This window comes from Lepisosteus platostomus, chromosome 2 (genome assembly GCF_059453375.1).
Source record: "Lepisosteus platostomus isolate fLepPlt1 chromosome 2, fLepPlt1.hap1, whole genome shotgun sequence".
Classification (NCBI taxonomy): domain Eukaryota; kingdom Metazoa; phylum Chordata; class Actinopteri; order Semionotiformes; family Lepisosteidae; genus Lepisosteus; species Lepisosteus platostomus.
The window spans coordinates 2,096,778-2,112,717 of record NC_142612.1 but is presented as its reverse complement, the minus strand read 5'-3'; the positions used below and the strand labels follow the sequence as shown (position 1 = coordinate 2,112,717).

The following is a 15,940-nucleotide window of genomic DNA, read 5'->3' as shown; positions in this document are numbered from 1 at the left end:
CCTGTACAGGAATACCTTTCTATAGCTGTCTGCAACAACTCAGCTAGCAAGCTGATTTCAAAAGACAAAGAAATGGTGTGCCATTAGACCCAAGGGGACTTCCGTTTGTTCATGTTCTTCAGAGAGTCTTTTCTCAGTCACGGAAAGAGACCGCATCTCTCAGGGATGTCACAGTTGGATGCCTTCAAGAAACTGTTTGCATGTCTCATGTGAAATGTCAGAGCTATATTATTTTGAATAAAACTATCAAAATTCAGAATTGACTAGAATCAGGTCAGCGATTACCTCTTGAGGTTTTAATAGAACGAATATTTGTAAAGCTTTAATTCTTCAGAGAGTCTTAAAACTAGAAGACGACACGGTCTTCAGCCATGAAATGATGATTGTGACTATCCTTATGTATAAGAAACTCTGCACGCCATCTGAGCAAAAGATTGAATTATTTCCTAGTGGTATCCAATTCAAGGTCAACAAAGAGAAGAAGCATTTAATGTGTACTTCAGGAGCTATTTTTTAAATTAATAAACGGAATATGTTAATATTAGAGACAAATAATATACCTGTAGTAGCAATCCTGATTAAATCCTATTTTGTCACATAATAGACTAGTATCGCTCACTGATATACAATTAAAAGAAAAATTGGTCAGATTTGATCTGAAATGCAAGTTACAAAAAGTCATTCTGTATCACAGAAGCACTGAAACTCATTATTATATGAGGCTTTACTCAGTACATGTGAAAATATTACCTTAGACCACATTGCATTATGATCTTAAACAACTATAGGTAGAATGTCCACATTAGAAAACTGAGATAAAAGGGATTTTAATGTGAAAAAGAAATCGATCTCAGGAAAAGATTTAACAAAAAAATAAAACCATTGGCAAGTGGGCTTCAAGCACAGAGGACATCCAAGGACAGACGCAAATCAGCACAAAGCAACAGAGGCGATATTCTGTGAGGGACCTAGCTGTGCACATGAGTTCTCAATAGCTGGGGCCAAATACAGCATTCATATTAGTGGCATTAGTTAATAATTAATTCAGCTAATATGAAAACTGATTATACTATATTTCAGAGAGGACTAATAATTTGTTCAGTGAAGTAGAGAAATCTGAATCAAAAGTTATTGGAGCATAAACTGAAATAAAAGTGATTTTTATCCCACTAAACTTGATTCCACAAACACTATTTCCTCCTTTTTGCATCATATTCTATGAGAAGATTAACAGCACAATAAAATTAAAGCACCCCTATTTTATTGTTAGTATAAAAAGAAATGGCAACAGTATAATATTTGTTAGCAAGGCTGGGAACATTCTGTTTTTTATGATAAGATTCCAGTGTCACGGGAACATCCATTTTTTTTGTAAAAAATCATGTAGAGAGTCAGAAAATAATATGCAAAATAATCTAGCTTTACTGCAAAAAGGGGTGTATAAAAAGATCGTGCAGTAACGGGTTATGCAAGATGTTCTGATCCTGAAAAGAGTCCAAAAACAAGATCATAACAACGCTATGGACTCTCTGCCTCTCAACACGGAAGCCAGTCTAAAAAGGGCACAAGAGTGTCTCCACTTTCTGCGGTGCCTAAAGAAATGCAGTATGGGGAAGCAGCTACTCGTGAACTTTTACTGCAGCACCACAGAACGTGTCCTCACTGGTATGGTACAGCAACACTACCAGAGGGCTGTGGCAAACGGCACAGAGGATTACAGGATGTGACCCACCATCATTCAATGAGATTCGCTCCATCGCAATAAAGACCTTCCCATTATTCAGGATCCCACCCATCCCGGCGACAAAAACTGTCCTGCTCCCTGCACTCTGGGAAGGGGCACCATTAAAGCCCGGACCACTAGGCTTAAGAACAGCTTCTACCCTACGGCAGTGCGCATCATTAACAGCGAACTGCACAGTGCCTCAGAATTCAATGCACCTCTGCACACTGTACTCTTTGGTGGACTACCTCGTATCTATTCTCCTGTGCGTTTATTGTTGTGTACTGCCCACTGTATGTTAACGTGCTTTTGTTGTACTGTCATTATTTATTATTATTTACTGTTTTGTAATGTACAGTGCACGTTGTTTTAAAGTGTTGTCTACTGTACTGGACACATCCCAAGAGTACGAATACGAATTCCAATGTACACGTACATGCTGTCAAATTCAACTCCTCCCCCCCACTTAAGAGAGAGAAATTTACTTCCGTTTAAACCTGGCGGTGCTTTTTCACGGCGTCGACAGAGACAGCAAGGTTTGCCCAGCACCCTGCCGCGAGCGGTGAACCGCGACACGCTGCTCGGCCTCGTCGAGTGGGACAGCCGTGTCTGCACTGTGACGTGGACACTGCCGCTTTGAGCGACGAGAGCTCAGCCATTCACTGGTGTCTCCTCCTGCTGCTTGTTCATAGCCATTCCCCTCTGGCATCTGGCCAGCACAAACTGGGGGTTCGCAACTCCACAAATATTTCCAGCCGTGGTTTAAAATCAAATTATGAAACTCCCCTCTCACATGATTCCCGTTTTTATGTTTTTTTTAAACAGTTTTCAGTTAATCTTTTTTGGGTCAATAGGTGAAATCACAGTGAGTGCGTTGACTGGTTAGGGGGACTTTTCTAAACAAAAACAACTACAGGGCTCAAACAGCTTTTACTCAGCAAATTAAAACACTTGGCGTTAACAACCACTTCATGATTAGAAGAAATGGAAAAAAAAATCTAGTTGGATTCTTCGCAGTTTTGGCACTAAGGCACTGTTTTTCAGTCTGTGTGTGAAAACGTAAAGATTAGCCTGTGAAAGCCTGTGGACAACAGAGACATGAGCATCATCTGGCACTTCCACTAACAATAGGCATACAAATAACACTTCAGAATATGGTATTAATCATAATTATTACAGATTTTTTTCCAGACATAGGATGTCAGCATCAATGGTAATTTTCAGCCCTGAGCCCTAGTAGTCTTACAGTGCTGAGGAGCTAATTTTAATAGCATGTGGAAGATGGTAGTACTTAAAATGTAATTTTAAAAAGACCAAGATTGCACCGTGCTGCATAGCCAGGAGCAGTTATCTATAATTTGACGTACTGCTCTTATTGCTCTGTATCAATGAATCACAAGCGAAGCCCCAAATGGGTACAAGACAAAGAAAATGACATCATCAACTGTTTCAAACCTACGCCCTGCCATCACCGCCATTAGCACAATGTCACAGCTCCACATCCACACTTTCCAATTACAACTCAAACCGCAAAGGCGCCGGAGACTAAGTGCGCTATCGCTGCTCATTAGAAGTGCTTGACACTTGCAATCTTTTCACCTTTTAGTGTGGTAGTCAGGAAAACAAGCCTTCCTTAAAATTCATTAAGCATCATTCTCCGTCTGCCACACAAGCTTTTGTTATGAACCTCTGTGACACAACACATGGTGTACCCTGACCTTGGCATTACAGGCAGCACCATACAGGTCCAGAAATGAGAAGCAAGGAGCTGCTAAACTGCTTAAAGACTCCCTCAGTGAAGTGATTACAAAATTATGTCAGATTTAAAAACGAACATTTACAAGAATGTAAAATGACACAAAATTCAAAAGACCTCAACACATTAGTCCTATATAGCTCAGTTATTTAAAAAAAGCATCAATGTCATCTACATTCCCAATACAATCACATATTCAGAATAATAATCCTGTTTTCCTATTCCAACATACAGCTCTGTTTATGCCATGTCAGGTCCATCTTGTTCAATTTTCTTCTGCGGAGGAGAGCAGCGCTGTTTTATGCTTCCTTTAATCTGACTGATACTTCTAATTCATGGGTTATTGAGACAAAATGTAATTGCTAGTCTAAAATACGCAAGAGTAATTTGCTTACAGTGCCACAGATCTACTGTATGTGAGAGACATGGATACATTTCCCCATATTTTTCTCCTGCTGCTTTAAGGGCTACTCAGGAGTTTAAATTTTTGCTGGAACAGACACTGACCGTGGACAATCCTTGTATGTGGCAAGAAAGAGTGCCACCATCAAGAAACCCATTTATCGCAGGTGGTGGAATAAAGGGCGTAGCGAGCTGCCAAGATGCTCTGAGCTCTTGTCCGTGTTGAGGATATACATTGGCCCATGGCCTCTGTGTCATCATTCCATCTTACAGAGGGAATCAGACTTTGTTTCACATTTATTATTGAAGGAGAAAGGGTCCTGTAAAAAGAAATATCAATCGCTTGCGGGAGAGAGAAAGGAGGCCAGATTCAGTAATGCAATCCTGCCCATACTGTAACTGCAAGCAGGTTTGAAGTGTCCACTTGAGACTGACATTTGATTTATAAATCATCCAAAACCAAGTCTCTATATGTGCAGACATACCTAGAACGCAGCCTTCCAATTGCTAGGACAGATGATGCACTAGTAAACAGATGATTTGTAAATGTATCTACTGCAAAGTTTGCAATGCTACAGGCTTCTCATTTTACATTGCCGGAGCTGTAAAGACGTTGCAGGTTATTTGAAATCACAGCAGGGACTTTCAGTACTGCAGTACTGGAAACATTTCAAGTGCATTCACACCTTGATCAATAAGAAATGTTTGCACATGCTCAAATTATCATTGCAAAATACCAGCTAATCTTTCTCAAATTTTTAATTACTTTACAGTATATTGAAAATGACCTGGAGACAGCTCCAGCATCCATCCAAAAAACAACAACAACAACAATGCATAAGGCTAAGCTTATGGCAGATTTGTTGTGCACCAACATTTCAGCATGCAACAAGGAACACAAGTTTTTTAAATCCTTATCTGGGGGAGGCACTGCTATAGAATAAGGGTCACCACAACTATGTTTCTGTCACAATCTCCGATAGCCACTGCAACACCAAGAGATTATTTAATATGAAAAGCCTTATAACCCTAAAACAACTTACCAAAGATATTGGTGGAATGTCCTTTCTTGGCAAGAGGTTTGAGCTCATTGTGTCCCCAGCCATACTGTCTGTAATTGTCCCAGGCATGCTTCATCATCTGCAACACAAACAAAATCACATTCAATATTCTGAGCTTGTGCACAAAACTGTTTGTGTCTCACGTACAGTACCATCAGGTACCATCTATTATCTTTTTTAGATTAATTAATTGGAGAAAACAGTGAAATATGGTAACAACTTGCAGCACATGAGCTCCCAATGTTTTTAAAAATATACCTTGTCCCTCCTCCCATCTCTACCTCCAGGGTAACACTACTATAGCATGAGGCAGCAAAACATAATAATGAGTATTGAATTGGGAACAATAGCAGGGTGCTCCATTTTGTTAAAATTTGTGGTTACACATTTACATTTTCTTCAATGTTCTAGAAAAGACTGTCACTATACATTTCTATAAAGAAAAAAATGTAACTCAATAAAAGGAAATGCTGCTGGCAGTGACCCAGAGTTGTGTTTAATGAATACTCCACTATTTCATCACTCATCTTCAAGTGGTCAAACACAACAGTCCTCTCACATCTGTGACCTTTCTCACATTCCTTTGTGTCTACAGCCAGTGAAGAAACAGCTTGTCAGAGACCCCTGACTAATGAAGATGACTATTTAACTTATGTATTCACTTAAAAAAATATTCTTCAGATATCATGGATAAGGAGACACCCCACCCATTTGGCAAATGTGAAGCTACAAAGAGTATTGCAGATAATTTATTTACAACATGGGTTTTCCCATTTTAGCTGCTTTACAGGAGCAGCAGTCTGTGTGACCCTGGTTTTAAAATATTATTTAGGTAAACCGTGTTTTCCCTGACGGTTTCATGGTGGTGCAACAAATGATTAATTAAATCACCTTAATGCATACACAACAAGGAGATGGGGTACTTGCAAACACATTTTTGAGAAAGCAATGCAGATATACAATAGAGTATATTGCTATATAAAAGAGTACTCTTACTGTGGTATGAATACAAAGGCTTACATGTTACTTTAAACATCAATCACTGCCAGGTTTTTGCAATAACTGCAACACAGTAATGTACTGTAGACCTCAAGTGTTTAGGCTCATAAGAAACACTCTACTGCAAGACAAAAAAAAATTGAACACAACTTTCAGGCTCTGAGGACAAACAGTCCATTACTAAATCTCATTTTCTGCTGAAACAGCCCTACAGTATATTCCACATTCCATGCAGACCCATCTAACTTCACCACAACAAGATCCTGTCCAAACCACAACAGCTAGGCCTTGTCAAACTGAAAAGTCTATTCAGTTAGTGGCAGGGAAGGTCTGGAAATATAAAAAGTACACTGCCTAATCTGAATTCCCACTCATTCCGAGCATAAAATTTAAACAAACCACAGCACATAGGGATAGGAGTAAAAACTTCATAAGCACCATGCTCAGTGAAATACAAGAAGATAACTAAGAACACGGTGAGGTTAAGTTTTATGTAAGTTTAAGGTTATAGTTTATGGTAAGCAAAACCTGACAAACTTATTTTGGAATCTTAAACACATTTAAGAAGAAATAACATCACAAAGGACAGGCCTTCACACATGTACCGCTGAAGCAGGGTATTTTTGACATTCAGGGCTGAGCATAAAAACAAGCTAATTAAAAGTCAGTGTTCCTCCAGGACCAGATTTGGGAAGCACTGATCCAACCAATTAAGTCTGTGATGTATGTGATTGTCTCTTTTTTTTAAAAAAAAATTAATAACAATAAGATTAAGTAGGGAGGTGCATCACCATGCACAGGCTGCAAAGGAACAAGAAAAGTTTTATTCCATGAAAAATGTTTCGGCTGTGGAGCCAGACACCTGTGGAGACTCACGCCTGAAGAAGGCTCCATAGCCAAAACATTTTTCTTCTCTTTTCACCATGAAATAAACCTTTACCTGTTCCTTAACAATAAGATTACCTGACACCATCAAAGGAGATCAAAATAATCAGACAGAGTAAATCAAGGAGAAAGTACCTTCCAAGGAACACACTGAACAGCTTAAGACTGAACAGCTAAACTGCATTTAACAGACACAGGTTACTACTACAGAACACGGCCAAGAACTGTGTTCGGAACATCAAGAACAGCATCAATACAAAGGCAAGTCAAGAGTCAAGAGTCAAGATCGTTCCTTTTCAAAGAAAAAGATACTGATAATAGTATCATCCTACAGTAATTATAATAATAATAATTGCTTACACTTATATAGCGCTTTTATGGACACTCCACTCAAAGCGCTTTACAGGTAATGGGGATCCCCTCCACCACCACCAATATGCAGCATCCACAATCCACTTAACTGTGGCAATACCTTTTCGGGGGGCATTGAATTTCAATTTCAAATACAGAAATTCAGATAACATTGGTCTACAATGGTTCACATGAAACATTACTGTCAGGAAAGCCTACAGATTCTACATTTTAAAACCAGGAGACATACAGTACATTCCAAAGGACATAGGAGACCATGTGGAGACCCTGACTCGATGACCTCAGTCTGCAGGGAAATTAAATGATCTCCCCTCCACCCCCTCCAATGTGCAGCCCCACCTGGATGATGCGACGGCAGCCATAGTGCGCCAGAACGCTCACCAGATATCAGCTATCAGTGGGGAGGAGAGCAGAGTAATGTAGCCAATTCATAGAGGGGGAGTATTAGGAGGCCAAATTGGAAATTTGGCCAGGACACCGGGGTTACACCCCTACTCTTTTCGAGAAGCGCCCTGGGATTTTTAATGACCACAGTGAGTCAGGACCTCGGTTTTACGTCTCATCCGAAGGACAGCGCCTGTTTACAGTATAGTGTCCCCATCACTATACTGGGGCATTAGGACCCACATGGACCGAAGGGTGAGCGCCCCCTGCTGGCCCCACTAACACCTCTTCCAGCAGCAGCCTTAGTTTTTCCCAGGAGGTCTCCCCTCCAGGTACTGACCAGGCTCACACCTGCTGAGCTCCAGTGTGTTGCCAGTTGTGAGTTGCAGGGTGATATGGCTGCTGGCGTATACACCTCTACCTGAAAAACCACAGAGATCATCAGAAAACCACCAACCTCCTTGAGTGAGATCGCAAACCAAGTCAATCCCTTCAATGAAATCCATGTTAGCATTTCACATTTGAAGAAACTACCGAACTCAGCGGAATTGGTTCTCACACTGAATGCTTTCTCATTCAATAACCTTTTTGTATCAGCAAGTTAGTGGAGTCGCCACGGGCACCAGGATGGGACCCAGCTAAGCGAATATTTTTGTCTGCTGGGGAGAAGAATGCTGCTTCGCTTCCTACACGGGCTTCGTCCCTGACCTCTACAGACGATGCATCAAAGACGGCGTCGGTGCTGCCACATGCTCTAATGACCAGCTAGAGCACTTCCTGCATCACTTCACCAGCTTCCACCTGTCCCTCAAATATACAGTTAACATATCTTCCACTACTCTTCCATTTCCATTAATAATCCACGACTCTCTACTTCTGTCTATTACAAACCCACAGCTATCTCCTGTACAGCTCATTTCACCCCAGACATAAAAAAGTTCTCTCCCTTTTCCACAGTTCACCAGGCTCCGACAACTTTGCAGCGATGACATGGATTTTCAACGCCAAGCCCTCAAAATGTGCTCTTTTATCATCAACAGAGGACACCCCACCCATGTTATTGACAGGGCCCTCTCCCAAACCAGAAACAGCCCTCGGACCATCAACTCCATCAGGAACCCCCGTTGTAACAGCCGCATTCCATTGGTGCTTCCCTACCACCCCAACACCCTTTCTATCCCCAGGACTAATAACGACAACTTATCCATCCTACTGGATGATCCCTCCACTGGTACTCTTTTTTCTGACCACCCCATCATCGCATATCACCAGCCACCTAATCTGCATAACCTTGTTCACAGCTCCCTTGACCGCCCTCAGCAACCATCCACACCAGGCACTTTCCCCTGCAACACCACTCGCTGCATCACCTGCAAATATATATCTAATACCACGCTCATCAAGGCCCCTCTGGACAATTCCAGATCACTCAGTTGACATCTTGTACCTCCAGCAACCTTATTTACTGCATCTCTTGCATCCCAGCCATCTACACTGGGGAAACAGGAAGGATACTCAGAGACCGCATCAGAGAACGTGTTAGGGCTGTGAGGATCAAAGATCTCTCCAAGCCCATAGTTTCTCATTTCACATCTAACAGCCATGATTACACTGATCTCTCCATTTGCATTCTCAAAGAAGGATTTCTCAACTCCTATTGAAGAAAGACATGCAAAACCAAAATTATCCTGAAACTAGGATCACACCTTCCCCCTTCTCTCAAAGGCAGACTTGTTTTCTCCTCTCTAATCCTTTCTATTCATTTGCAACTTTTGACTTCACACCTCTCAACTTCACACCCCTGAGTGTCCACTCTGTTTCTCTCCTGCTCCTGCCTCCTCTCCATTCCCGGCTCTTGTTCTCACTGCTTTATCAGCTGCTGACTTTCTTCTCTCTCACACCTGAAGAAGGCTCCACAGCCAAAACATTGTGTTTCTTTTCTTCTCTTTTCAGCATGTTATAAACCTTTACTTGGTACTTTGCGACTTCAGTAGTTTTCAGACTTAGACAACGGAGTGACTGTTTTAAAGGAATCACCAATCAAATACTCACTTTTACACCCTGAAACTTCTCTAACCGAACATGTCTCAGTACTTATGATGAGTCAGGGGGTGATGTGGTGGCTCTGTGGCTGAGGATCTGTGCCTGTGGCTGGAAGGTTGCCAGTTTGTATCCCGCGGCCGGTAGAGGAATCCTACTCCCTCGGGCCCCTGAGCAAGGCCCTTCACCCCAACTGCTCCAGGGGCACCGTATAAATGACTGACCCTGCGCTCTGACCCCAAGCTTCTCTCCCTGTCTGTGTGTCTCATGGAGAGCAAGCTGGGGTATGCACAAAGACACATTCCTAATACAAGAAACTGTATATGGCCAATAAAGTGATCTGATCTTATCTTATATCACTGGATAGACAAGGTTGGTTGTCTAATATGATGAAATGTATGCATGGAATTACCCAAATTACCCAAACACAAAACATATACTGTAAGGACAGTATATTCAGATAAATCTAAAAGACTACAAATATAAACTGCTTGAATCTGAAGCATTAATATGCAATTTGAAGCAGTTTTGACTTTAATAATAATAATAATAATTGCTAACACTTATATAGCGCTTTTCTGGACACTCCACTCAAATCACTTTACAGGTAATGGGGATCCCCTCCACCACCACCAATATGCAGCATCCACAATCCACTTAACTGTGGCAATACCTTTTGGGGGGGCATTGAATTTCAATTTCAAATACAGAAATTCAGATAACATTGGTCTACAATGGTTCACATGAAACATTACTGTCAGGAAAGCCTACAGATTCTACATTTTAAAACCAGGAGACATACAGTACATTCCAAAGGACATAGGAGACCATGTGGAGACCCTGACTCGATGGCCTCAGTCTGCAGGGAAATTAAATGATCTCAGTGCTGGAGGCAACTTGAGGCAACTTGCATGTCCATGTTTCTGGTAAGTGGCAGCTGCTTACAAGCATAACTTAAGGATAGAAACCTGAGAGAAGAACAACAAAGCACTGATTACTATCACACAACATAATGTTCACAAAACTTCTCCAGTTATATACAGTAAGTGAGCTCTGGAAGAGCAGTGGAAAAGATATGGTTTTAAAATACAGTGTTAACTTCTCCTCTTTCCATCTCTCTCACCTCTTTCTTGCTCTCTTTTTCAACAATGGGTTGTATTTCTGAAGACACAACTGACGCGTTCCAAAACTGCTAAACTGTGGGTACAAAATGCATACAAAACCAGGCATCCCTAGAGCCACATCGACAAGAATTCACTAATGACAACCCCTCCTAATAACACCTACCTTAGAAAATGTTCAAATAAAAAAAGAAAATATAAATTTTAATACGTGTGAGAAAATGTTTCTTAATTTCATTGGTAAGTTGTAATTATTTTTTTTTTACATTCCATTAATCAGCACATAAAATCACTGCAGCAAGTTTTATTTTTTTGTTGCTAGTTCACTGTCCAAAACCATGCTTTTACAGAAAACACTAGTTACATTTCTGACTATTTAAAACAGGGATTTTAAGCAAATGCTTAGTGCAAAAAGGTTTATATTCTCTATGGCTATCTTTTTTATATATAATTTAGAGCAGATAGCTATATTTCTGCATTAGTCAATTCAACCAATTGAAATTACAGTTCCCAAAACATGTGGAGTTACAGTTGTCGAATTCCGCACAACCATGTCCCAGAGTTCCATGCAGGCATTCAACGCTGTTATAACATTCCCTGCTTTCTTATTTTCCTGTGAAAACCAGACATTTAGGAAGGCAGCCAGCCTCGGAGATTTAGATTTTTGGACATTTCTACAGGTCGCTGGCAAAGACACACAGCAGTTTCCATTGGTGAACACTGCCAACACAGCCTAGGGAGATTTAGACCTAATCAAGTGGGGAAAATTGCAAAATGGCAGGGGTTTGTGTTCTTGGCTTAAACAACGCCAGCGATGCTGTTATTTCAAAACTCATCCTGTGGCTCTTGAAGAGAAAACTTATATTTCAGTGCTCTGCTACCTCACCGTTCATCAGCAATACTGACGCAATGGGAAACTCTGCCATCAGTCCAAAAGCTCAGGGGCCACAGTCAGAGCTTGAGGCAGGCAGAAGGGCTTATTAAACTCCTGAAGTACCGTTTCTAACCTCTGACGAAGGCCAAACAACCTTATGCCCTGATGAGAAGATCAAGTTCAAGTTTGTTTGTCAGTCCAGACATATACAAGTACACAGAGGAGCGAGATCTCGTTCTCCAGGCCTACGGTGTGAATACAGACAGACACTGACAAAGACAATGCTGTAGACAATATAGACACAGACACTTCTGACAGGGTACAGGGTACATAGTGCAATGTGCATAGTGCACTTTACTTTATAGGATTGTGCGGAGAATTCATTAGACAGTATGCCTGACATTAGGCAAAAAATAACTACGTTTCCAGATTTGGAGTAGGTGCAATAGGTGCCAGGGTGTTGAGGAGCCTGACAGCCTGTGGGGAAAAAAGCTGTTATGGAGTCTGGTGGAGCTGGCCCGTATACTGCGATACCTTTTACCAGATGGTAGGAGGGCAAAGAGGTTGCAGGAGGGGTGGGAGAGAACCCCAACAGGCACTGCATTCAATTTCTTTACACAAGACACTGCTCCAAAAAGTGAAGGATACTTGTTATAACTGGAGCAAAAAAGTAACTAAAGTTTTTGACCACAGCATACTTGCATACTTAAAACTTGTGTTTTTTAGAATTGTCATGACCCCGTGGGGAAAATTTAAGCTTCAGTATCAGTTAGGAGCAACGTTTTGGTGCTTTCCTGTCTAAAACGAATATAAGGGCTTAAAAGGAGAAGGAGCATGTTGGCTCTTTTTCTTTAAAACCGATGTACTCCTAGTAAGTATACTGTAAACAAAACCCTGTTGTTGTACGTCTGGCAATACTAAAAACAATTGAGCTCATCTGGATAAACCCAGAATGTCATTCTAATTAGCGGGATGACTTTTGTAACATATAGAGGACAGCAAGGTGAAATTTAAAAGATTTAAACCTACAGTCCATTTCGTTTTCCGCACTAAAAACTGTTAAAAGGATAACTGTGCAGCATTTGTCCACACAATGGCAGATTTTGCCCAGGTATTCTAATTACCGATTTCCAGAAGGCTTGATCACTGAGTGAAAGGCACAGGTCTGGCCTTGGCTTCTGGTTAAGACTGTTACTCAGATCACTGGACAATCTTAATGTTCATCATGAGCAAATACAGCATTAGCAAAGACACAGTGGGAAATAAGGAGTTATTTCATATGGAAAATATGTTTAACCACTGTCCAACCTCTTTCTAAATCACACAGTACTGAAAAACTGCCATGCTCTGTCTGTTGCCTGACACAAACTGATTTTCTAACTCACCACGTTCTTGAGAACACTGAATAAACTTCAAAATATATTGAATACTTTATATAATGAAATCTCAATATTAGGAAATATTACTAGCCCTTACAAGACTCTACAACTATATGGTTTGATCATGTATTATTTATTACTTTCTTGATCGAACTCTGCTAAATATTGATCCTTTCCTCCCAGCTAGACATGGACCACTGCCAAAGCTGTATTTGCTTTATACTATAGAGCTATACTACATAATAGTGTGTTTCTGCAGCTACAGAACAAGATGTCCTAATGAGATTAAATCAGCATAGCAGAGCTGAATAAAGTTCTTGATCAGACAAGTTGGAGTCTCCAAATTTAATGTTTATGTGTATAAAATATGAAAAAATACTGTAGGCAAACAGCATTTTGTGAAGGGATGACATTTCTTGACCTCAAATATGATGCGTTTGATATTTCTGAACATACTGTAGATGAACAGGCTTTAGGATATACTGTAAAATGCAGTCGTAGAGCATAGTGAAAATTCTCTGCACTCGGGATCCCAAAAATGTCACGTTTGCAAAGTTCAAATCAATGTGGCGTGTGAAAAAAAGCAAGATACTAATTCCAGATGATTGTAAAAACGCAGTGCCTGTTTGCATAATACAGTGGCTATACACCTCAGAGTATATTGTATCAAGCCCTAAGCTTCTTTTTCTTTTATAATCTGTTCCTGCTAGGCTTGCAGATTTTCAATCATACTTAGAATTTAACCTACAGTCTTATTTTGAAGACGCACGTTACATAATGGATTTCACTAGCGTTCTTCCAGAAAATCATTTTCACACAGTAATCAGCTACATTTCAGCTTTAATTTGCATTCTCAGTAGAAGGGGCTTTGTTTCAGCCTTCTCTCATTTTCCGTAGCTTTAATTAAGTCAATTTAGAAGTCGTTTCAAAATATCCATCCTGTTTAATTACAAAAAAATAAAAGAGTGAACTTGCACCAGTAACAAAGGTTTTACACTGTTATTAGCGCAGACATTGCAGGATTCATGGCTTTAAAGTTATCTCCCTTTTGTCAAAGAGCCACAAATGTAATAGTAATGAGGTTACTCACAAACAAAAACTAATCTAATTAGCTTTATTTCTTTTTTTAAAATCCATTAATTTTTCTCTGAGATAAATCCCAGTATTCTCATATCTATTCTGACAGTTTATTTGGTTTGAAATAGCATTAAGAGTGCATCCAAGTGACCTTATTTCTAAGCATCACTGCCATATTAGAATTACAAAAGCTTTCAGATCATGATGTTAAGTTTAAGTCACCAGAAGCCAAACACTGATACACCTGGAGTAGCTCCTGCAAAAGAAATCATATTGTTACTCAGAACAAATATTGTTACTAACACCTTACTGTTCCAAAGCCCATCTGATAAGCAGGTCATTCAAACACAAAATATAACTTCACAGTGTACTGACTTAAGGACAGCAGGCTTGGGATTTAGATAGGTAAAGTTCTAGAAGAAAACAGCAACACCTTAAATCATATTACTGTATACAATAAGAAATACAAATGCAGGGTTTGATTTGTATTAGGAATAATACTGAACAGCCTTATCACCACTATGTTGACCTGTAGCTGTGCTAACAGAGTAATATGTTAATACTAAAAACACAGCTAACTTTGATATTCTGAACTGTAATGCCCTGAAGAACACAGGCTGCAATGCCCAGTTACTTCACCTGAAAGGTACTACATGAAGCCAACCACAGGCCACCCTGTCTCCAGCAGCCATATCCCCCTGCAGCTCACAGCTGGCAGCCCACTGAAGCTCAGCAGGTGTGAGCCTGGTCAGTACCTGGATAGGAGGCCTCCTAGGAAAACCTAAGGTTGCTGCTGGAAGAGGTTTTAGAGGTGTCAGTAGGGGGCGCTCACCCTGCAGTCTGTGTGAGTCCTAATACCCCAGTATATTGACAGGGACACTATACTGTAAAAAAGGCGCTATCCTTCGGATGAGACGTAAAACCGAGGTCCTGACTCTCTGTGGTCATTAAAAATCCCAGGTCATTTCCCGAAAGGAGAAACTGTTCTCCTCCCCACTGAGAGCTGGTGTGTGGGGAGCGTACTGGTGCACTATGGCTGCTGTCGCATCATCCAGGTGGGGCTGCACATTACAAGTAATGGGGATCCCCTCCACCACCACCAAAGTGCTTTGAGTGGATTGTCCAAAAAAGTGCTTTATAAGTGTAAGCAATTATCTGTAATACAGACTAAAATTCCAACAAAAATCACAAATCTGGATTAGATGACAGGACTGCATAAAAAAAAACAAGCTTGTTGCAAATGCCTGCAAGTCATATCATGTTATTCAAACGTATTTCTAACACCCAGTAATGAAGTCGGAAACAGACTTGCAGTATTGAGTACCACCGTCAGACCAACTACTTTCTGTATTTTGAAGGATTTTGCCTTTTAAGGCAGCAATATAAACACAATTCTCAAATACTACAAGAAATACTAAATAACATGAAAATGTTCCACTACAGTTCAATTACAGTACGTACAAGGCTATTTTGGTTAGCAGGCTGTTCTAGGAGCGACACAGTGGTGCAGTGGTTGGCACTGCTCACAGTTCTGGGGCCCTAGGGAGCCGTCTGTGTGGAGTGTGGAATTCCCCCCATGTTCGTGTGGATTTCCTCTGGGTGCCCCAGTTCCCACCTCTAGTGTGTCTGTTTGCTGTCTGCCCTGCAATGCCAGGATACGCCCTGGCTCCCCAGTGACCCTGAACTGGAAGAAGCACTTAGACAGGGGACAGATGGATGGTCGTTGAATCAAAACAAAAGAAAAAAAATGAGCCTGTGAAAAACAAAACAAAATTAATTTTGTGACGGCAAGCTTAACTCTGTTAAAGGGATCTCTGGATATGCCTTAAGACTGAAGCACTGGCAAACTGTTTCCCAGAATCTGAAA

The 15,940-nt window shown here is 40.7% G+C and overlaps 1 protein-coding gene across 3 annotated transcripts in view; it reads right to left on the bottom strand.

Moving 5' to 3' along the window:
- The window catches only part of man1a2 (mannosidase, alpha, class 1A, member 2), a 158,107-nt gene that overhangs the window by 89,423 nt on the left and 52,744 nt on the right, over positions 1-15,940 (bottom strand). For all 3 annotated transcript variants that reach the window (XM_088644796.1, XM_088644780.1, XM_088644788.1), the window contains one exon: positions 4,925-5,021. In XM_088644796.1, the coding sequence (XP_088500922.1) occupies positions 4,925-5,021 (97 nt within the window). The remainder of the gene's footprint in view (positions 1-4,924; positions 5,022-15,940) is intronic.